General features: G+C 41.4%; 1 protein-coding gene across 6 annotated transcripts in view; it reads right to left on the reverse strand.

Annotated features, from left to right (window-relative positions):
* Nucleotides 1–687: 687 nt before the first annotated feature.
* rgs3a (regulator of G protein signaling 3a) overlaps nucleotides 688–22,408 on the reverse strand; it is a 274,848-nt gene continuing 253,127 nt past the window's right edge. For 5 of the 6 annotated variants that reach the window (XM_036580676.1, XM_036580677.1, XM_036580678.1 and 2 more), the window contains 4 exons: nucleotides 6,580–6,681; nucleotides 5,109–5,170; nucleotides 3,468–3,634; nucleotides 688–2,668 (listed from right to left, as the gene is read on the reverse strand). In XM_036580676.1, coding sequence (XP_036436569.1) covers nucleotides 2,468–2,668; nucleotides 3,468–3,634; nucleotides 5,109–5,170; nucleotides 6,580–6,681 — 532 coding nt within the window. In that variant the 3' untranslated portion in view covers nucleotides 688–2,467. Of the gene's footprint in view, nucleotides 2,669–3,467; nucleotides 3,635–5,108; nucleotides 5,171–6,579; nucleotides 6,682–14,522; nucleotides 14,635–22,408 lie in introns of those variants that run through there. The other variant, XM_036580681.1, reaches the window with a different exon arrangement.

The following is a 22,408-nucleotide window of genomic DNA, read 5'->3' on the forward strand; positions in this document are numbered from 1 at the left end:
AGAGAAAGATAGAGAGAGCTATAGAGAAAGACAGCTAGAGAGAGTCAGACAAACAGAGAGAGCTAGAGAGGCCAGAAAAGGCTGAGGATAAATGGAGGGAGGAAAGAACTGGCCAAAAAGTGATAAAAGGGTGGACGGCAGTGTTTGTCAGCCTGCTTTGAAAAAAACCCACCAAGACAGATGGCAGTGGGCAAAAAAAGGAGATTACTCTCGCAGTCCAAGCAGGTTTTCAGTCTGTCAGCTGCCACACATCAACACACGAGACGGCTACAGCTTTATCACTCGCTCCCATCTCCTGTTCCCGCTGTCGCTGTTTCTTTTTTCCTTCTGACCTCACTCATTCATCATGTTTTCAGGCGGAGGAGGTTTGGGAGTGCTTTGGGATGCCTATGACTGTTTGAGGCCAGCTATGTAGAACAGAAGCAAGACTGGCTTGTTTACGAAGGTTTGACCGATAGAGGCTCAAACGCACAGGCCAACCTCAGTCTGATAAGGTCTGTGATGGTGTTCGTAGTCATTCCAGGTCATTTAAGGAGGCATAAACCCCTTAAATGGCAAAGAGCTGTGTTTATAACCTGAGTGTAACTTGAGAATAACTCCAGTCTATGTAATTACTGAATAATAAGCCTGAGATGTTGAGGGGTTTAATGGAAGTGAATAACAATAAAAGACAAAGACAAGGTGATATCATTTTTACCAGTTGTATGTTTTATTTATTTTATGTTTTTTTTTTTGTTTTTTTCTCAATGACACCAAATGTAATTTTCTATTTTCTTTTTTCGCTTGCTATCTTAGGAGATGCGTTGAATTGTAAACAGTGAAAATGATAAAATACATTTCATAAAACTCCTTACAAGCAGTGTATGACCAAGGAAGAGGTGGACTGTACCCACTTCTTCCCCCCATTTGATAACAATACATGTCATTTTTATAGCTTTTGATGCTCTCAGTATTTACATAGATACAACTCAGCCTCGTGGGATTTCCCACGAAACCTTGCGTTTTTGTCTTTTTTCGTCGTTTTACTTTTTTCTTAAGAATTATATTTACATCCATAAACCCCGGCTGCCTGCTGCCGGGGGTACACAGTTAGAATAATAACTCGCTTATGTCAACTACTTAACTCTTAAACCGCAGCTCAGTCTTCAAGCAGGTTGTTTTTTTTTTGTTTTTTTTTGCAAATAAAAATTAATACAGAGCTCCATCCATTGTCTCTCTCGTATAAAGTCAAACTTATCCAAAAGATAAGCAAACAAACAAAAATAATAAAACATATTGCACTTGGATCATGGGTAAGAGGGTTGGGGAGGGGGTGTTGAGGGGGGGGTTCAGCTGAGTGCAATTTGACCGACACATCCAGCAAGGATCTAAATAAATAGGCAAACCTTTGTACAGGTAAAGCATTGTCTTTCTTATCAACAAATAAACAGGGAGAGGCCACACTGGCCTTGTTCCTGTTCTGTCTATGGAGTGCAGGTTTGAAAATGACATTTTAATGTGTAAAAGAAAAAAGGTACAGAAAGGTTGGAACGAGCCTGAAAGCTTCATTAGTCGAGTGCCATACAGTCCTGAGAATGCTCTCGTCCGGTCCCCACGTGGAGCTACACTGAAATGCTTATTGGCTATACAGAAACACAGTAAAACATTTTGAACTTTTTTTCATTTGTACAGTCTTTGGATGGTCAATTTCCAAGGGCTTCAGTAGCGGCGTCCTCCCGTTGTTCAACTTTTTTGGTCCGTGCCTTTCCAGAGCTTTTTTTTGCCTCAAATTGTCTTTTACTGGGACCGGGACCGCATCACTTGGGCAGAAAGGTTGGGGGGGGGTGAAGGCTAAAGCCTTAGAAAACTGTGCTTGAGTATGGAAGTGCATGACCATAAAGATCAAAGATGGGGTAACAAGCTACATCTTTTCACTGAGCTTGGAAATGTCCAGGAGCGTCATTGTGAGAATGAAGGGAGAGCAAGAATGGGTCGTACCAATGGCACCAGAGGAGAAGGAGGAGGGGAAAAAAAGGAAAACATGGGCAGACAAAACAAGAAGAGGCGACAAAACAGTACCCGACTGTCTTTGTGTCGAAGCAAGAAGACGTTTCCCCCTCCTCTCCTTTCTCCAGTACGTTTAAGGGAAAACCATAAATAAGAATGGGGGGAAAAAAAATAATAACAACAACAAAAAAATATACATCGATAGCACTCGCCATGGGGACACCCCACTTGTCCGGCTCACTTAAGAGCAGGCCCTGGATCAGGCCGCACCGTCTTCCTTTCCGTCTCCTCCTCTCTTTTTCTCTTAGATCTTTCCATCCTGTACCTTGTGAACATCGTCTTTCCTCCGCCTCAGTCTGTCTTGCCTTGGCTCATCGTAGGACAGGATGGCGAATGAGAACGAAACTCTAAGTGAAAGAAACCTTCCGCGATGCTAAGTTTCTATAGTGTCTCTCTCTCCGGGTACAAGCATGCATCCTCTTTACGACGAGGACGCCGTCGACGTGGTGCTCGCTTTCTTTTGGTTGACCAAGTCCATGTAGAGTTCGGAGCGAAGGAAGCGGGGGTACGAGTCTTTCTCCATCAGGCCGTATATCCTCCGCTGGGCCAGATCGAAGCAGGAGCGCGTGATGTTCTGCAAGTTCTCCTTGGTGTGCTCTCTGGTGTATGAGTCCAGGTTCACCTGGAGGTGAAGAAAAAGGAAAACAGATCAGTCACTGCCAAGTCCTCTAATTGTACCGCTTTGCACTGATCAAAGACATTCTGTGCTCTGTTAGCTTTAAACTCTGGGCTTATTATTCAGTTTTGGATTAATAACTGAATAATAAGTAGAGGTTGAGAAATAAAGGCTTATTCTGTAACTATTCTGAATCGTAACTACGAAGAAACTACTATGCCAGTTACATTGTTACATAGTAGGAACTGAAGACTGAGCCTGAAAACCAGAGCTTGAAAGGGTTAAGAGTTATTCATAGGCCATGGACTAGAAATGATCTAAAAACAGTCCTTAGGAACTAGAGATGGAAACCACCGGTAGCTCCTGCCACTGGCTCGTTTTGTCAGTTTCCACGCACTGCTCCAATTCAGAAAGTGAAAACATGCGCTAAAGCTATTGGCCGGGTGCAGCAACAGCCAAAACGTGAACTCATTTGGCAGGTATGACCTCATATCCTCTCAGGGCCTCTCAGGGCCCACTTGTGGAAACCAGAGACAAAGACTGGACATTTATCTCGGTACCTTTTCTAGAGAGGCATCAAGCGCATTGCGGCCAATTTCTTTATAGCAACCCAGCCAAAACAACAGAAATATGTTTTGGCTGGATGTAGTCTGTGTTTAGCCTGCGTCATGCTGCTTTTCAAAACACAAAGGATCTCTTTTGATCTCTTTTGATGTCTGATGCCTTCCTGAACTGCTTCAACTGCTCATATTTGCCTGTTTTTTTTTATATTTACAGATGTTTTCAACTCCTCACAGGAACTCACCTCTTTACAGGACTGAATGGCGATGTATTCGGCGAAGATTTTCTTGGCTTTCGACGCCATCTTGGACTGCGACTTAATCTTCTTGTAATCCTCGCATGCCAACCAGAATTCCAGATTCTCCTCGCTGAACTCGGTGCGCAGGAAAGCTCTGAACGCTGCCAGGCCATCTGATGGAGAAAGCGAGGAGGGGGGAGAAAATAAGAGAGACGTGTTATTGGACGGGATGGAGGGAAAGAACCATGGCAACGGCAGGCTCCAGTGAAGAGTCGCCTGAGTCACATGGACCACAGTAACCTCATCATTCTCATCAATACTGACCAGCAACTTGATCACATTTCCTGTCTTTCCTTGCTCTGCTTCCATCACTTATTGCTGCAGATGATTTTAAAATAATGAGTTAAAAGCTTTTTGAAGCTTTTAACCGTTGCAGCAATTCAGTTATGAATTTGATTATATTTCCTGTCTTGTGCTGATATTGTGCATTAGAAATGAGCAAAACAATCCGACTTCATAATGGCTTTCGGAAGCCGGAGCTGACGTGCTTTACGCAAAAATGCAGCTCAGTTTAATTCACCGGTGTCATCATACACATATTTGCACTGCTTTTGGAATTTGGTCACTGTAAGGAAAAGGCGCCAGCTCAAGAATTGAAGGAAGTGGGGACCCACCCCTCCGTTCACCAGCACCTTTCCGCTCCCATGAACAGCTGCAGATAAGCTAGCAGCTTTGTTGCTATGAGGGTTTTTCGGAAAGAGGGAAAGGAACTAACCCTAACCCTAACCTTCCAAAATTCCCAAAAACGGCAAAGCCTAGATGTTCGATATTATGAATTGTGCAGGGAAGGCAGAAATAGGATCTTCACATGGGGCTTTTTTTAGCACACTAAACTCTCTCTGCCTTAATCTCGCTCTTGATGTATGGCTCAATTCATCAAGAGTTAATGCGAGAGCCACACTGAATCCAACAGACTACTCAATCTCTCTCTCTCTCTGTCTTTCCTTATCTCTCTCTCTCTCTGCACATACAGAGTACCACTGACTGCGCTGGCCATGAACAGCATGTCTAATTGCCCGATGCACAACAATGTGGCCAGAAATTCCAGTGCAAAGCAAAAAGGTGAATACAAAACAGCACAACTTTATCACATTCATTCACCATATGGTAATACAAGCACTGAATTTCACCAAATGTATGCCATGCTTTTATACTTTATGTGTAAATAGGCACGCCTAAATATGTTTAGCATACAGTGACTGCATTTAATATGTTTATTTAATGTTCTGCTCCTTTAGAGGCTAAATGTTCCCCCTTTTATAATCAGTAAAACAAACAAAAATCCCACAGATTTCCACTGAATCAAACACATCTTTGCTATCTCAACATAAATGCGATTACATTTAATGTGGATGTATTTTTTGCTTCACAGACACAGCTTGGTTTCTTTCCTAAGTGCAATCTCTCTTTCTCTATTTAGATTTTTTTTTTATTAAAAGCCCATCTTATAGCTATATGGCATCAGACATGTGGCATATTATCCATGCCCATGTAACTGTCCCGATTAAATAAGCATTAAATAAAATTGGATTATAAATATCTATCTCTGTGAAATACTTGGAAAGGATCAAACAAAGCCCCACTTACATTTGTGGACGAGCAGCTTGTCCAGAGATTCTCCCCACTTGAGTGCTTCCTCCGGAGTGGGCCTGCAGATGAAAGCAGAGCGGTTCTTGAGCAAGCCCATTTCTGTAAGGTTTCTCATTGTGTGACCCATCCGAAGCCCCTGTGCTTCTCTCGGCTCTGCGCTAGGCTGACTGACTGTGTGTGTTCGAGTGTGTGTCTCAGCAAGCCAGCTGCCAGTGGTGGTGCGCTCGACAGTCTGTGTGTGGGTGAGCGTCTGTCTGTCGGTCTGTCTGTGTCTCTGTGTGTAGGTCTCTCTGAATGCTCCTACTGGAGAGCCTCTTTTATACTATCTCAGAGAGCAGGGAAGGGGCGGGGTTATGCCCAGCCAATAGGATCGCTTGTAAGACTGTGGCTCCGCCCCCACCCTCTCTCCAAATGCTCCCTTTCATTGTGTGGGCTACGCTTAACAACCATACAGCATCTGCTGCCTTATTGACTTTAGCAGCAGTCAGTCTTTCTGCCGTATAGGGTGGCATTGTGCTCTGTGTTTATGGTCTTTTAGGCAGACGTTAGCAATTCGAAAAAAATGACACTCGTGCATAAGCTCACGCAGCTGTGACAGGGAGTGTGAAAATCAAGCAACACTATATTTTCACTATATTTTGAACCTATTCAGGAGCATTTTTTTTATTTTCCTCTATTAGTGAATGCACATCTGGCAACTTCTATACCTAGTCTCTCATGTTATTCACCACATTTGGCTCATTTGCGCACTGCTACATTATTCAAAACACAGTTCGTTTAAAATTAATGCTGCGTTGAAAGCAGAGGTTCTCAAACTGGTTCACTGGGCCCCCTAAATGGTCCACATTTTTGTTCAATCCCTATGCATTTAGAGTCAGAGGAGAGAAAAAATGTGGACTGTCTAAGCAACACTGAGGACTAGTTTGAGAACCACTGACTTACCCTTACCATGAACGTTTGCGCTGGAGCTACAGGGCTAACATAATAGAAGTCTATGTTCATTATTTGGTAGCCACTCCAACCCCAATGCAAAACTAAAGATGTCAATTTCAGACCCTACATGCCTCGGCCGACTGACTACATTTGTGGAAACTAGATTTTTTACCTTTAACGCTGCTGAGTTGAGCACAGGTTCATATGTGAGTTACTTCCATTCAAATCTGATGCAATTCTGCCATGCAACAAATCATGCACTTTGTTATTTACAATCAGGGCACGTGGTCTCCATGCAGTATAGGCCAAAGTGCAATTGGAGTAAATAAAACAACTTTCAGAGCGAGTTCTGCCCATGGAAAAATACATAGTGTCAACTTCCCATGTGATTACACTACACTACAGTACTGTTCCATTGCGTGTTTTCCATCACTTCTAGTCTCAGCCCACACACACACACACACACTGCCCAGAGCAGGGCTGGTGGAAGCAGGCGGATGCACTCACACCACAGACACACACACACAACACTTACTTGACCGACTTCATGGTTTTGTCCAGCTTGCCGGACGGAGTGCTTCCAGGAGACTCATTCCTCCTCCTCAGAAAAGCCAACCGGTTCTTCATGTCTTTGGCCCTGCACGTGCACGCACCACCAAACACACGCACACATACAGAAAGAGAGCAAGAGAGGGAAAGAGCTGTGAGTCTCACTGATCAAAACAAACCAAAACAAATCATATTCATGGAGAATGCAGCTCCAAAAGTTGACACTCCAGCTCCATAAATCCATATTAATTCCAGTATTCCATTCCCAAAATGTGATCCCTGGAATTCCATCTCCACAACTCTATTGCTATAATTCCATATCCAGAATACTATTCCTAGATTCCCAAAAAAGACTGTGTATCTATGTACATTTCCTCCTTAATCGGCTGTTGTCTTGCTCCCAGCAGTGTAAGTAGATTCCAGTAAGATGGTGGTGGAGAGACACTGTGGGTCTCTCTTTCTCTCTCTTCCTATCCTGTCCTTCGTCCTCTCTCTCCTCTTCTTCCGTACTGTTTCTGCCTGAAAGACTGACTGACTGACTGACTGCCTGACTCCTCCGCACCATCATGGCTTTCATTCCAGGTGTCTCCCAAGGGCCCTTCATGCCCCCACCTAGGGGTCAAAGCCCTGGGGGGGGCGGGGCGAAGGGTTACAGCTGCACCCCTCTCGTCCTGCCAAACTTTGACCACTTTGGCACCCCCTGGAGAGCCTAGTCTAGGCTAGGGTAATAGGCTGGGCAAGGCTAGGCTAGGCTAATCCCCTTCCCCAGGTGCGTGTCCTCACACTCTTTCACGTGCCTCCTCCTCCTCCTCCGGGGCGCCCGACCTTTCTCAACACCCATTTCCTCTATTCTGATTTCCATTGTGGATTTAGAGAAGCTTCATTCTCATTAGACCCCGTTGGCCTGTGCCACATCGCGCTAGCGTGTGCCAAAAATGGACGGCAATTCCATTTTGAACCTCCCTAGCCACCGTCCCTAAATCTGTCCATCTATTTAGCTACGCTGCCGTGCTGGGACGCTCCTCCCGTGCCCTCTATCTGTGCATTTTTCTTGGATGTCAGAAAAAAAAGCCTCGAAAGCTTTATGGCGTTCGATCAAGCACAGCTAGCAGTTCCAAGCAGACACATTTATCGGCTCATATTCGGAATATGTGATGAGTGTGATTTGTGACATCTGCGTTTATTTGAAGGGAAATCGTTAAGGGCAGGTTTTGTAGCTGAAGCTGGTTAACCATTAGCCCTCTTTCTTCTCAAGTGAAGGAACTCAAAGGCGAATCCGAACAGGAAGCTCGCAACTAAGTATGACATCAGTGGCTGCTGTCCTCGGGGCTGGAAACATTAATGACACTGACTACCCCTGACTTCGCCTCGCCCGAAAAAGAAAAAAAAAACTCACGCCTGACCAACAACATGATGAGTAAACAGCCCAAAATAAAGGCAAACGGCCACTTCCAACACATGCGGTTTCTGACACTTCCTCTGAGCCCTGCCACAAGTTTATTTCAGGTCATTCCGTAATGGAGCCTTCCAACACGGCAAGAATGTTTCAGTTTTACAGTCCCGTGCTTGAGCTGCCTTTACGTTTCCAAGCCAAGGCCGTCCAGCATTTGAAGGCCCATCTCTTATCTTGTCAACAGGATGGAAGAGCTGCTGATAAAACGTTAGTCAGCTGAGCTGATGCGTAATGCGCAAGCCTGCTGAGAGGCAGGCCCTTTCGCCGGATGTCTGAAAAAACAGGGAGAGCCTGAGAAGGAAGCTAATTATGAGGAAAATGCTGATGATGATAAACCAGCAAGTAAGAATTGACTGAGTGTGAGAAATTACTGCCTGTTTCATCTGAACCTGTAAACGGATTAAGATTAAGATATGAAAATCCAAGCAATTTAATTGTGTTTTAAATGGAACTCAATTCTCAGTTCTGGTTCTTAACATTTTCTGCATTAAATTTAGAAACTTCAGGGAAAAAGTTCTGTCTTTTTTCTCTTTTCAGGATAAAAACATTCTGTCGTACTCTGAGGGTCCCCTATATCTTCAAGTGCTCAAATTCCTGACAAACAATCTGGAAATTTAGTTTAACAGCGTTAGGAATAGGGTGAATTCAGTAGATATTAAAGATAAGGTAAGAATCAGCAAAGCATCTACAGTCTTCCACATTTCCAAGCACTGAATGGAAACCACAACAATGCTGCAGTCTCAGGGCTCCTCCTCATACCAGCATTACCTCCTGCTCTATGTTTAGTCCTCTCAGGTGTCTTAGTGCCATTTATCCATAAACATGTTGTATTTTGGGTGCCATGGTGGGGATGGGGGAAGGTGACGTCAGCGCTGACGCACCGTTTCACTACTCCTCAGCAGAATCTGTTTTGATAAGATAAGACTGGTGAAATGGTCGAGTAGTTAGGGAAATGGATTCACTCGCACTCAATCCAAGCACACACACGCATACAGTACAGTAACTGCGCTGTTGTTCTGAGCGGCTCAGAAAGTTATTAACGGATATTAATGAAATGATGAATTGTAAATACAATCCTCTGCGAGAAACTGGGCCACACTGAAAGGCGAGAGAACAAAGCCAAATCTAAAATAATATTAAAAAAACAGTAAAAGCAAAACATTTGGAAGCCTAAATGGGTCAGTCTACAAAATAAGGCTTTTTTTAGAACACATAAAGCAACGACCGGACAAGTGGAATGTGTTTGATTGGTTTATTATCGCTTTCCAATGGGAAAACTGGACAGGAGTTAAGGCTGAGTTGGGGACCGGAGGGGTCTGGAGTGTGTGTGTGTGTGTGTGTGTGTGTGTGTACATGGGAGCGGAGAGACTCTTCAGTTTATGGGCCCTGGAAAATATTTGCGAGTGTAATGAAACAATTTACGGCCTGGATCTGTTTTCAATACAATGGCACAGGCTGCGATGGGGGCTTGAGTGGAAAGATGTGACGCTGCCGTCAGAGCCCAGATGGAGAAAGGAATGCAAAATTCTCAGACTGATCTGAGGACAGTTTGGCTGCTTTGCCGCTGATAGTGAAGCTGAAGGCCATACACAGCGCTGCTGATCTTATGGGAGTGGCTGAAGCACATTAGTGTAAGTGCAGCAGGGGAATGAGATCAGCCTCTGTTATGTCTAAATGCTGCCACCTACTGGCCAGTAGAGAACATTACAAGAGAGATTCCAGTAGCTTCCATAATGTATCACTTGGATCCCAGGATAAAACACATACAAGTCTATGCAATGAATATACCTTACAAATCGCTGTTGTTGGAAGAAAACCTCATATCTCCAAAATGGTAACTTTACAGGAGAAGGAAAAAACCTACTTTAATTCTAATGTAAGTCAATGGAACCAGACTTTTTTCCAAGTCATTTTGGGTCATTTCTTTTAGTCCATTCATCATGAAATTTACACACAATGTAAAGGGCAACAGATATTTTCAAATTATGTCAAAAACTGAAAAACGACAAAAATGGAGATACAAGGTTTTGTTTCCGACAGCAGCAAAATAGCATCCTCTACATAGTGTTAGTGTAACTAAGAGGCAATAAGCAAATGATTTCCACTGAATAAAGAAAAGATTTAGCTGCTTCTTGTTCATGTTCAGCATCTAAAGCTGCAAAATATGGACATCATCTTGTGATTATATTGCCGCATACAGCAATTATGATATCCCTGGTAATATACGAAAAAAACATACTGATGAACCTTCACTGTGACAGTAAAGATTAGTGTGTATTTAACAAAAAAAACCCATAAATATTATTTAGAACATCTGTGATTGGTCACAGCAAATGAAAGGGCTTATTTGCTTACTGTAGCCTAACATAACATTGATATTGCAAAGGCCAAAAGTGCCATAACAATCAACAGATGATATACTGTGCATCCTTACTGGCATCTGCAAGGTTGTAAAGGGGAATTCCACTGATTTTTCAAAACGTATGCATAGATTCAACAGTTAAGATGTGAACTAAGTAATTTAGAGTGTTTTGATGTGGAATGGTTTATTGTAGAGAAGCTCACCGACTTGGATTTCTTGAAAAAAAAAAAAAAAGTGACCCAGTGGTTGTGATGCCTACAATGCAAATTTAGGATTTTTATATACTATCCTAAACCTACACATGTTCTTGATAATCTTCAGTGTTAAATCTGAACAAATTTGTTTTCTTTGGGGACTCTTTTGTCTTACACTGCCCTGCATGTACCTCTCGACCATGAATGTATTTAAGAAAATATGTCCCAGACATATATTCATAACCACTCTATGGTAATAACTTTCTGTGACGTAGTTTTAGAGGCTTTAAGCACTTCAAACTTCTGGTTCCCCTCACTATGGTCCACGACTATAGTTGGTAAGTTGGTCTGAATAACTTTGCTTAGACCATAATAGTTCAGTTTTACAGACATTTTGAGAAATCAGTGGAATTCAGCTTCATGTATGAAAAGCAAACCCAAATTCTTAATCACAATATTTACGATTACTTCATTACAATTACTGCTCCCCGGTCTTTGCAGTACGATCACACTCCACTGATACCAAGTCAGTACACAGTCTGTGTGGCATCTGTGTAGCATGTGGCAGCAGTGGCACATTCCCCCTGCAGAGTGCTTCAGATGGGATACATTCCTCACCCCTCTGCAAATCTGTCCACCTCCCAGGCACGAGGAGTCAATACTGCCCAGTTCATACTCACAGTGCAAAATAGCCAAGCCAGTGCAAATATGCAGCAGAAAGCTATTTCAGGTACAGCTCCATAAGGCACGGTCAGCTGAAGGTCAACACGGGATCGATGTTTAGGCCTTAATTTACCATTATAAAGAGTCTCAACAGCCTTTAGGAGAGGATTATGGTATATAAGCAGCAGTAATAAAGAAATGCACTATACTGACTCAATTTAAGTGTGTACATCTTTTCCAGAGCAATAAAATATATTACATTAACATGATTAAAATAGACAAAAATTGTGTGGATGTAATGTATTTTATGCATGTTAAAATGATCAATTAAACTCAAATCAGTGAGGAATAGAATGAGAAATACTTCAGATTTCTGTTCTGTAGCTTTTATCAATTCTCCTAAATTCCAGTACATCTGCGCATCTTATCATCATATAATACTTTGGCTGATATCAAAACAAGTGCTGTCTAAATGCAACTCTTTGATTCTTATGTTGCATAAATAACAGCTCTAGTGCTAAACCTACACTCCATTGACTCATTTGGCAGATGTTCTCCACACAGACAGCTGAATCTAAGAACAGAAAGGAGGTTAACCAACAACTTCATTCCCTCTCTAATCCCTTTCCAATGAGGCAGCAGAGCAGGGTCAGTCATGTCTCCAGGCCGTTCCTCCACCAGGCCGTGACCTCGTGCGTATAAAAAGCCCTGCAGCTAACTATCAGCTAGAAACACTTGTCTTTGATTTGCTTACTCATTGTAACTATGCTATAACCCCTCCTCACCCCCCACGGGATGCTCCCTCGCTGGGGCTTATCAAATTAGGATACTCTGATCCTGCCACTCATCTGATTTTTCCCTCCACTAGCTGTAGAAATGAGAAGGGTGGGTGGGGTCAGCCCATGTCACATTCATCTCAGGCTTCACCGGTCAACTCCAGCCCCCCCTCATTAGCTCTCTCAATGCCGCTAGCAGCTATTCTGGTCCATGAAAACCAGGACGCTTGCAGAGGGAAAGACATTCAGAACGTGACAGCCCTAGAGAGGCACCGCCATTGAAAATAAAAGAAAAAGAAAACAACTATGATGACCCATCAACTGGTAGGGTCTGCAAATACATTTGCAGTGATGCTATAAACGCTTAAAAAGGACGTTTATTCAAGGGTTCTTTAGTGCATAGTTGACACTGCAACAATAGCAGAAACCTTTTTGGTGGCATTTAGATATTCTGTCAATAAGGCTGCATATAGAAACATATACAACATATTCTACATCAATCTTAAGAACCATTTTACCATGCAAAGAACCATTTAAGCATGAATTGGTCCTATATGGAACTCATGGTTCTACACAGAACCACTGTCTTATTGAAGAACTCATGAAGAAGCATCTAAAGTGTGTAGAAAAACACTGGATGGTTCTTTAAAGAATCATTTTTGTAAATCTGGAGAACTTTTTGAAAGTTTAAAGAACCTCTACATAATGTTCTACCAATTAAAGTTATATCTAGAACAGCACATCCAAGCCTAGAACCGTTATGAAAGTATTGCTAAGGTCATGGGTTTCCAAGATGAAATTCTCTTTATATATTTATATGTATATGAATATGTATATGTATATGCATGTTTTTCAGTTTTTGACATAATTAGAAAATGCCTGTTGATCTTTATATTGTGTGCAAATTTCATAATGAATGGACCAAAAGAAACAGCCTAAAATTACTTGGAAAAAAGTCTGGTTCCATTGACTTACATTAAAAGTAAAGCAGGTTTTTTCCATCTCCAGTAAAGTTACCATTTTGGAGATACAAGGTTTTTCTCATATATATATATATATATATATATATATATATATATATATATATATATATATATATATATATATATATATATATATATATAAAACAAAAGGAAGAAAGTTAAAGCCAAGTTTTTCCATGTTAAAAAATAATCCCATTCAGGCCAGCTAGTAGTAGCGGTCACTTGAATGTCTGTTGGACGTTAGAAAAGGCTCCTCCTATCAAAATCAAAATCAAAAAGAACTGTACTGTCATTCTATCCCATCAAACAACGTTTCCCTTTGGCCTCAGTGCAAGATACTAGGTAGGTGTAGTGTTTACTAGACAGCACAAGTGATCAAGACACCCAATTAACCAAGTAATCAAAGCACTAAATTAAAGCACAACAGCGGAAAAGACTCTTAACCCAACAATGAATACAATACAATAAATAAAGTATGAGACAAACAGCAAATTAGACGTGAAATGTATCAGCAACGTAGTGCAGTGCAAATGATAAGTCGACCATTACAGACAGCAGCATAATGCTACATTACACCAGCAAACAGTCCTTGACGGGCACATGTGGACAGTCCAGAGCAAGAACTGAACTGTATATGTTCCTCTGTGTATTTGTTAGTGTGAGTGTGCATTTCAAGGGGCCCCTTTTAGCCCTACTAGTTGCTTGCATGCCTGCTCAAGCCTTCAAATGTCATTCTCTTGTGTCAATAACACAGAAACGACTCCGTCTCTCATTCCCTTCATTCATCACATGCTGAAAACACTGGGCTCAGACTGGGCCGGCGCATACCAGCCCAGCGCTGACCGTACATGTATGGATGGTTTCCCAGGCCCAGCGTAAAATTAGAAGCCTTAACTGTACGTCCAAGCCAAGATAAGAAATGCTAAATGCTTGATAACTTTTAAAAGGTTCTTCACACGCGCATATTTCATTTAATATCTTAATGGGAATCAAAAGTGGTTCTTCTATGGCTTTGACATCCACTTATTATCTTTACTTTTAAGTTTCTAATGATGAAACAACAATAACATGGCAAATTAATCCGAGAAAAAGCACTGAGGACCTCTGGATGAAATCACTCAGGGACAGAAACTGTTCAAAAACAGATCTGAATCTGCATCAGTCAACGGCAGCCAACCTCAGCTAAGCATGTCTCACAAAAGCTACTGTTTACAGCATGGAAGGCACTCCTCGAGTACCTTAAAAAGGATGATAAAAGCCATGAAACCCAAAATAAAGAGGAGACGGAAGGCCAAATAACTTGCATAGACCTCGCTCAAAGTCCCAGCCTGGACAAGCCACGAGAGAGGTGAACTTCACACAGCCTCATTTTTTCTTTTCCCTCTGGTCCTGAATTGAGTCTCTCTCTCCATCTCCCTCCCTTTCTCACTCATCCTCAATCTGTCGATCACAGAAGACTCAGAGCAGCAGAGGAGAATGCAGCGTTTTCGGTGCCTACCTTTCCAAGTACTTCTCAGAGAAGTCCACCATTGTGTGGAACATGAGTGAGGTTCTGTTGAGGGGGGCTGTCGGAGCGTGGTGCTCTGGGGCAGGGTGGGCGGCTGGTCACATTCCTCTAACCCTGCCGAGTGGCTCCGTGCTCTTTTTAAAGCGAGGGGAGGGGCGCAGGGAGGCGGGACCATGAGATACCCAATCACAGGCCAGTTTTCAGGGAGTATAGACTCCTGTATTGTCTTATCAGTGTTTACAGCTTGGGAATATGATCAGGGCTGTGCAGAAGGGCTGGAGCTGGAAGGGCTTCACTACTGTAGTTTCTGTTACTGTGCATATAGAGTGGCTCACAGCTAAATACATATGAACATATCGCTGTTGTCAGAAGAAAACCTACCATCTCCAAAATGGTAACTGTAAAGGAGAAGGAAAAAACATGCTTTACTTTTAATGTAAGTCAATGGAACCAGAATTTTTTCCAAGTCATTTTGTGTTGTTTCTTTTGGTCCATTCATCATGAAATTTACATACAATGTAAAGGACAACAGGTATTTTCAGATTATGTCAAAATGAAAAATGACAAAAATGGAGATAGAAGGTTTTCTTCGGACAACGGCGATGTATACATACTTTATACATGTGTAAATAAACACAAAAACAATTATTATCATTGATGCTGCATTTTCACTGTTTTCATTCTGCTTCATATTTCATATTGAAGAGCCATAATATACATAATATACATTTGTCTTTTTTTCCACTGATTATATTCCTGTTATGTACCAAAAACGGTAGAATTAAACAGGCTGTTTTTGTTACTGTACCTTTAAGAATGACATATATGTATATTAACTCTGTTCTGACTGGCTGCTGCATATTGTGCCGCTGAAGCACTCCTTATAACGTCAGTGAGAACAAGTCAGAGCTGATCTGCTGCACGGTGAATAGGTGTGGATCAACGTCAATGAATAGATTTTTGTGACATCACAAATACAATGAACTCAGAACAGGCTATTGCTTTTAAGTGAAACAGGCACTTTAGGATTATTACTATTATTTCATTAGCTATAGATGGGCATTAGTATTATAACTGTTATAACATTATTATAATACCATTCTTATTAAGGCTAGCGCTTAATTAAATGGTTAAGATGTAAACAAAGCCATTCAGAGTGTTTTGATGTGAAATGCCTCAGAATCAGAATGGTTTACTGTGGTGGTGATAGAAACCAGACATCTGAAGAGTTTAATATCGCAGAGATGGTACTGATCCTCTGCTGTCTGCACTGTGCTGAACCACATCACTGTATCACCTCTCCTGTTAATACACACTGTGCAATTTATCATAACTACTACTGTAATGACACTGTAACTGCACACTTTACACTGTAATATTGATGCAACCCCACATTAGTTATGTCAATATTCATTGTGCTTCTAGTCTGCCTCACTACTCAGTGTCTGAATCACTTTCCCTTTGGGATCAATCAATCAATCAATCAATCAATCAATCTATCTATCTATCTATCTATCTATCTATCTATCTATCTATCTATCTATCTATCTATCTATCTATCTATCTATCTATCTATCCATCCATCCATCCATCCATCCATCCATCCATCCATCCATCCATCCATCCATCCATCCATCCATCCATCCATCCAATGTAATCACTGGTCATTTTGGACAGTGAATCAAATGGCTATATTTGCATTGTAGACTTTATCATCCCTGTTGTTTCATTCAATTGATGAAACAAACAATATGCTGGTTTGAAGGTCTATGAGAGCAACTCCAAGCTACTGCATCTGTGTTCCTTACAGTAAAATCCATAACCAGTTATGACCTCTTCTAGTGCTGTTTATTTGACCATTCCTTCTGCCACATCTACAGCGCTGCTACTGCTACAATGAAGCTGCATTTACACAGTCAAATATCACCACACCATCCAATCAGCAGCCTCTCGTGTGAGAGATGAATAAGCTTGCTGTTTTTTCTCGTGAGTCATGCTCGTGAATGGGGCGATGATGGCGGTTGCAGGGAGCCCTGGGGCAGCTGTCACACCTGGGACACTATCGTGTTGACAGAAGGGGCTTTAAACCACGAGAGCTTCAAAAGAAAACCAGCTAACCAGCTGTGCTGTCCATTCCCTCGGGGTTAGAGCCAAAGTCCCCACTGTACTGCGCTCAGCTGAGCATTCTCATACTGCACCGCTTCCTGTCGACTTTTGATCATGGATCGGTTGCAGGCTAGTCTGTATCTGATGGGAAATCTTGTCATACGCCAGGTGCTAGAACCCATCCCAGATAAGTTCTCAGAAAAACAACTGACTTGCTATAACAACTGGTATTATGCTAGTTCACTGGTGAACCCTGACTGGCATACCACAAAAGCACTAAACACCTTTGAGCACATTGATGCTTATTTAGGACTTCATGTTGTTTTATGATAGATGGCCGGCCTCTTTTAATGCAACAAATATCTGACTGACTTAGCTCAGTGTTATCGCTCCTTAGAAATATTATTTGAAGAAATGTCCAGCGGTCAGTTAGGGACTGCATGACATGTCCACTGGTCATTCATGCAGACTGTGACAACAATGCAGAGGAAGACTGGAAAGAAAAGTTGATATCTTTAAATATTAATGAAGAATTCAAGTTTCAGGGAATACAGAGCAAAATATTAAAAATCTTTGTATGATAGTAAACAGCAGTGTTATATTAAACATCCAGCAAAGCAAGAAGGAAAAATACATATGATAAGAAATACATATGATAAAATCCAGCTTTAGGAAAGCTGATCAGACCTATCTGAGAACTGTGTGGGCGTGGCTAATGAGCAGCTTGATTGACAGCTCTGTGTCTATCACTCCTAGCCCACTCCGCCCCTGATGCAGAACTAAAATCATTATTCAGCTTTAATGTGATGATAACTGGACAGAAAAAGTCAAGAACAAACAGATGTGCAGACGGACGGACAGATGCGTGAATGAAGGAATGGACGAATGAAGGGTGGCCGGCAGCAACAGACACGTAGTCTAGCCTGCTAGCTCTTGGTAATGCTGAGTTTGCTTTAGCTAATTATTTCTGACTGAAACTGTTTTGTGTGGGCGGGGCTGGAGACACAGCCTACTGACTGGTCAGGGGAATGCTTATGGAAGCGTGATCCAAGATTAGGACCACCCAGTTGACATCAAGAGGAGAGAAATGTTGTGATATATCCATCATATTTTGGTCACTGGAACATCATTCAAAGGCCATATTTAGTATATGTTTACTGTTTGTCTGATTAACCTAATTAGAAAGAAAACATCACAGTATATCAAGCAAACCAACATCTAGCACAGGTAAAAGTATAGGGTGATTCAAAAAGATTCATCCGGTTTCAAAGCGCCATATTTTTACAACCGTGAGGTGCCCAGGAACCAATCACAATCCAATTGAAAGAGGGGGTCATAGGGTTTCGGTCTGTCACTGAAAGATGGCTCCCTTCAGTCTGTGAGGAGATGCGACCCCTGAGCAGAAAGCGTTCTGCGTTCTCCACTTCAATAAGAGTGAATCTGTCATAACTGTGCAGTGTGATTTTCATGGGCAGTGAACGTCCAACAGCTCAGAGCGTTCGTTGTTGGTTCCACAACACTGGATGGTCTCCGAAATCGCACCGAAAGAGCCGTGAGTGCAGCGACACCAGACATGCTCAATCGAGTATGGGATGAATTTGACTATGGTGTTGATGTTGTCCGTACAGCTGGAGGAGGTTCATACTGAGCACTTGTAAATTTACATAATACACTTTATGCTCAACTTAAACCATTTACAGTTCACTGCATTGTTCTGTAATGAGTTACAAGTGAAATAAATCACTTTGAAATCTGATGGATCTTTTTGAGTCACCTGTATTATATACTATGACATCTTTGAAGTTTGGAATCACTTGTCATAATAATTGCTGCCATTCCATTCAATAACTTATACAATGTAGACTGAAATACTACAAGCTAGACTTCAGAAGGTATATCAATATTTCAATGTTTTTGGGATCACCAAGCAGTTATTAAATGATAAATTATATACTGGTAATGTCTATTTATGTTAATTTCTTAATAAGTTATGTGCATCAAGATCTGAGCACCAGTCTTAAAATACAAGGTATGCTGGATACTAATTTTAATAATATCCATTAAGTTTATTAATGTGTTCATCATTACAGACACATCTAGCATTGCCCCTTTTTTACAGCTTCCGATTCCTACAGAATCAGGATCTTCAATAAACTGGTTTTGTGTTACTGAAAAGTCATTTTAACCATTTGAACAGTAGTGTTTATTACATCAATACAAGTATGTGCAAAGTTAAAATGAACTGAAATACAAAGATGTGTTGATGTGACATATTTCAATAATAATCATATATAAGATGATTCAATTGGTGTATAAGAATCATCACCAGGACCACAGACTGAAAAAGTCCTCAGCTACTCTATAATGTAACAGAGTCAGATTTAACTGCTGCCTCGGCAACGGACAGTCACAATTGATGAGCTCATTGTGGTGCAGGACAGACTGAGCAGCCACTGTCACACCTAGTTGTATGCTTGAGCTCAGGGTCAACTGAGGTCAGCACCGTGTGTGCAGAACAGCTAATCAGAATGAGCTCGGCACGAGAAACAGAGAGAGAGAGAGAGAGAAAGCGAGAAAGAGAGACCCCGTCGAGTTCGGAGAATGGGCTTTGAGAGCATCACGCTGTGCCCATTCACACAGGCCCTGGCAGGGGTCAGCCAGAGAAAGAGCGGCACACTCGGTGTGCTGACTAAAACGGGTCAACTCAGTTGACTCAATTACTCAATTACAGCGTAGTGACGTGTAGAGGCCGCTCAGGTAGGGCCTGCTTAGAGGCGTAATAGGCCATAAGCATGATTGTGGTTTTCTTTCTTGTACTGGTTTCCTGGAACATTCTTTCCTTGCTTTCAGGGTCGATGCACAATTTTTTAAAATTAAAATCAATCATTTTTATTACCTTTTTAGGACCTTAAAAAAGAAAAAAAAAATTACCATTTCCATCACATGACATACAGAAACTCAAATATGGCCTGTATTAAAAAAAATGTTTTATTCATAATTCAATTAGTATATGTTTTTTATTATCTATCACAACAAAATGTCACATTAAATCACTATATCGCTGCCATCGGAAGAAAACCTTGTATCTCCAATTTTGTCATTTTTCAGTTTTTGACATAATTTGAAAATAACTGTTGCTCTTTGCATTGTGTGTTAATTTCATGATGAATGGACTAAAAGAAACGGCCCAAAATGACTTGGAAAAACGTCTGGTTCCATTGACTTACATTAAAAGTAAAGTAGGTTTATTCCTTCTCCTGTAAAGTTACCATTTTGGAGATACGACAACAGCGATATGCTTCTTTAAAGCACTGATCAACTGCATGTCTTAAACAAAGACAGCATAATTAGACCTGTTTAACTGGATTTATTGTACAATCTGAAAAATATGGTTCTTCAAGGGTTCTTTAGTAAATGGAACGATTCTATTTAGAACTATGAATACTCAAAGAACGATATGCATGCTTAAAGCATTCTTTGCATGGTGACATCGTTCTTCAGTTTGTTGGAGAATGTGCTGAATATGGTTCTATATGACTCTATTAAGCACAAAAAGGGTTCTGTATTGTTTTGATGTCAAGCTGGTAACAATAGAAGAACCCTTTTTGGTGCTCTATAGAACCCTGTGCAACACATTCTCCATCTGAAGAACCATTTCACCATGCAAAGAACCCTTTAAGCATGCAAATAGTTCTTTATAGTGTTCATAGTTCTATATAGAACCACTGCCTTTACTAAAGAACCCTTGAAAAACCTTCTTTTTTAAGAGTGTAATGCAGTAAATGAAGAACCAAAAACATAGTTCTTTATATTTTTAAAATTTGGCACCACTGACTTTTTTGTCTGTTCCAATGTATTAATAAATTAATAAATATTATGATAATATCATATCACGAAAATGTCTTTAAGTATCATGTTATGTTTTTGCCCCCCGACATCTCGAGATATAGTATATGCTGGACATTCTGTATGTCATCGCTTGGTTGTCCTCTTTTTAATTTCCCTCTTTATCTCCTCTTTCTGATCTCTCCCTTCCAGTATGTTTGACTTAGAGGTTATCAGTTCTGTCCTCTAGCCCTTCATCAGAGGTCAGTTTCTGACCACAGCACCACTCTCAGCTGATATGCTTCGGACGCTAGACTATTCTGAACTAGGTTAACATACATAATGACTTTCCTGTCAGGTCTTAATCATTTTTATGAATAGCTTTAAGAGTAAAAAAGACATGTTTTCAGAAATTGCATGGTTTGTCAACTTGTTTTTTTTTTTGTTTTTTTTTTATTTTAAGACTTTTACAAGACTTTTAAAGGATCCACAGGAGTCCTGGCCTCCCCATAAAGCCTTTTCTTCCACACTGTTCATCTTGTGTTACCAGCAATAGCAGCAGTGCTTTCACCTAAGGGTGGGCGATATGATACAAATGCAGTACTGCGATACTTGAAGACATCTTCATTTTACAAAATTGATATCATGATTTCTAGTTTTTCTTAAGTTGGAACTGACAAATAATGCCAATGCCAAAAAAACCCCATAACATTATATTATGACTATTGTTATTTTTATCGTAATAAGAAACAAGAAAAAAATCAAACAACTGGTAAAATAAAAAGATAACTACTATTGGGCTCAATCTCTACTTTTCCAAAGGCTGAAATGAGTCAGAACTCCAGAAATGCGGATGATAACTGTAAAACTCTGACGTAATCTACTCTCGCCGTTTTGCTATCCCTTTATTTCGAAAACATCTAACCTCAAACCCGGTCTTTACCCCCTTTGCTCTCCGTCTGACAGAAATAAAGCCATGCACAAATGTGCTGATCGAATGCCAGGTCTGTTTGGAGGTTCTGCTTCATCAAGCACAGCCAGACTCCGTCTAATCCCGCCGCAGGGCCGAGAGAGCGCTATCCGCTCCCCATGCCTGGGCTTAACCAACACACTAACAGAGCCCAAACTCAAGCCTGAGCCCTGCTCTCTACTGTTATTCTGTGTTTCAGTCTTTGGCCTTGAGATGGTGGAAAATCGAACACTTGCGCGTTACAAAACTAGCCTGACTAAACGAGTGGATCAGACACAGCAGTGCTGCTGATGTTTTTAAACACTGTGTCCACTCACTGTCCACTCTATTAGACGCACCTGCGTTGTTGGTCCGCCCTGTAGATGTAAAGCAAGAGACGATAGCTCATCTCTTGCTGTACAGTATGAGCTAATCATCCTCTAGTCCTTCATCAGTGGTCACAGGACGCTGCCCACAGGACGCTGTTGACTGGATACTTTTGGTTAATGGACTATTCTCAGTCCAGCAGTGACACTGAGGTGTTTAAAAACTCCAGCAGCACTGCTGTGTCTGATCCACTCAGACCAGCGCAACACACACTAACACACCACCACCACATCAGTGTTACTGCAGTGCTGAGAATGATCCACCACCCAAATAGTACCTGCTCTGTGAGGGTCCATGGGGGTCCTGACCACTGAAGAACAGGGTAAAAGGGGGCTAACAAAGTATGCAGAGAAACAGATGGACTACAGTCTGTAACTGTAGAACTACAAAGTGCACCTATATAGTAAGTGGAGCTGATAAAATGGGCAATGAGCGTAGAAACAAGGAGGTGGTCTTAATGTTATGCCTGATCGGTGTAGCTGTGTGTGTACAATTGAACACGTGCATCACATACTTATTAGTAGGGGTGCCTGGATAGTCTGTGACACAGTGAAAGTTGGGATATATACCTCTTTGACATGGTATTGCAGAGAGAGTGCATTTAGTGCGC

Source organism: Colossoma macropomum, unplaced genomic scaffold (genome assembly GCF_904425465.1).
Source record: "Colossoma macropomum unplaced genomic scaffold, Colossoma_macropomum, whole genome shotgun sequence".
Classification (NCBI taxonomy): Eukaryota; Metazoa; Chordata; class Actinopteri; order Characiformes; family Serrasalmidae; genus Colossoma; species Colossoma macropomum.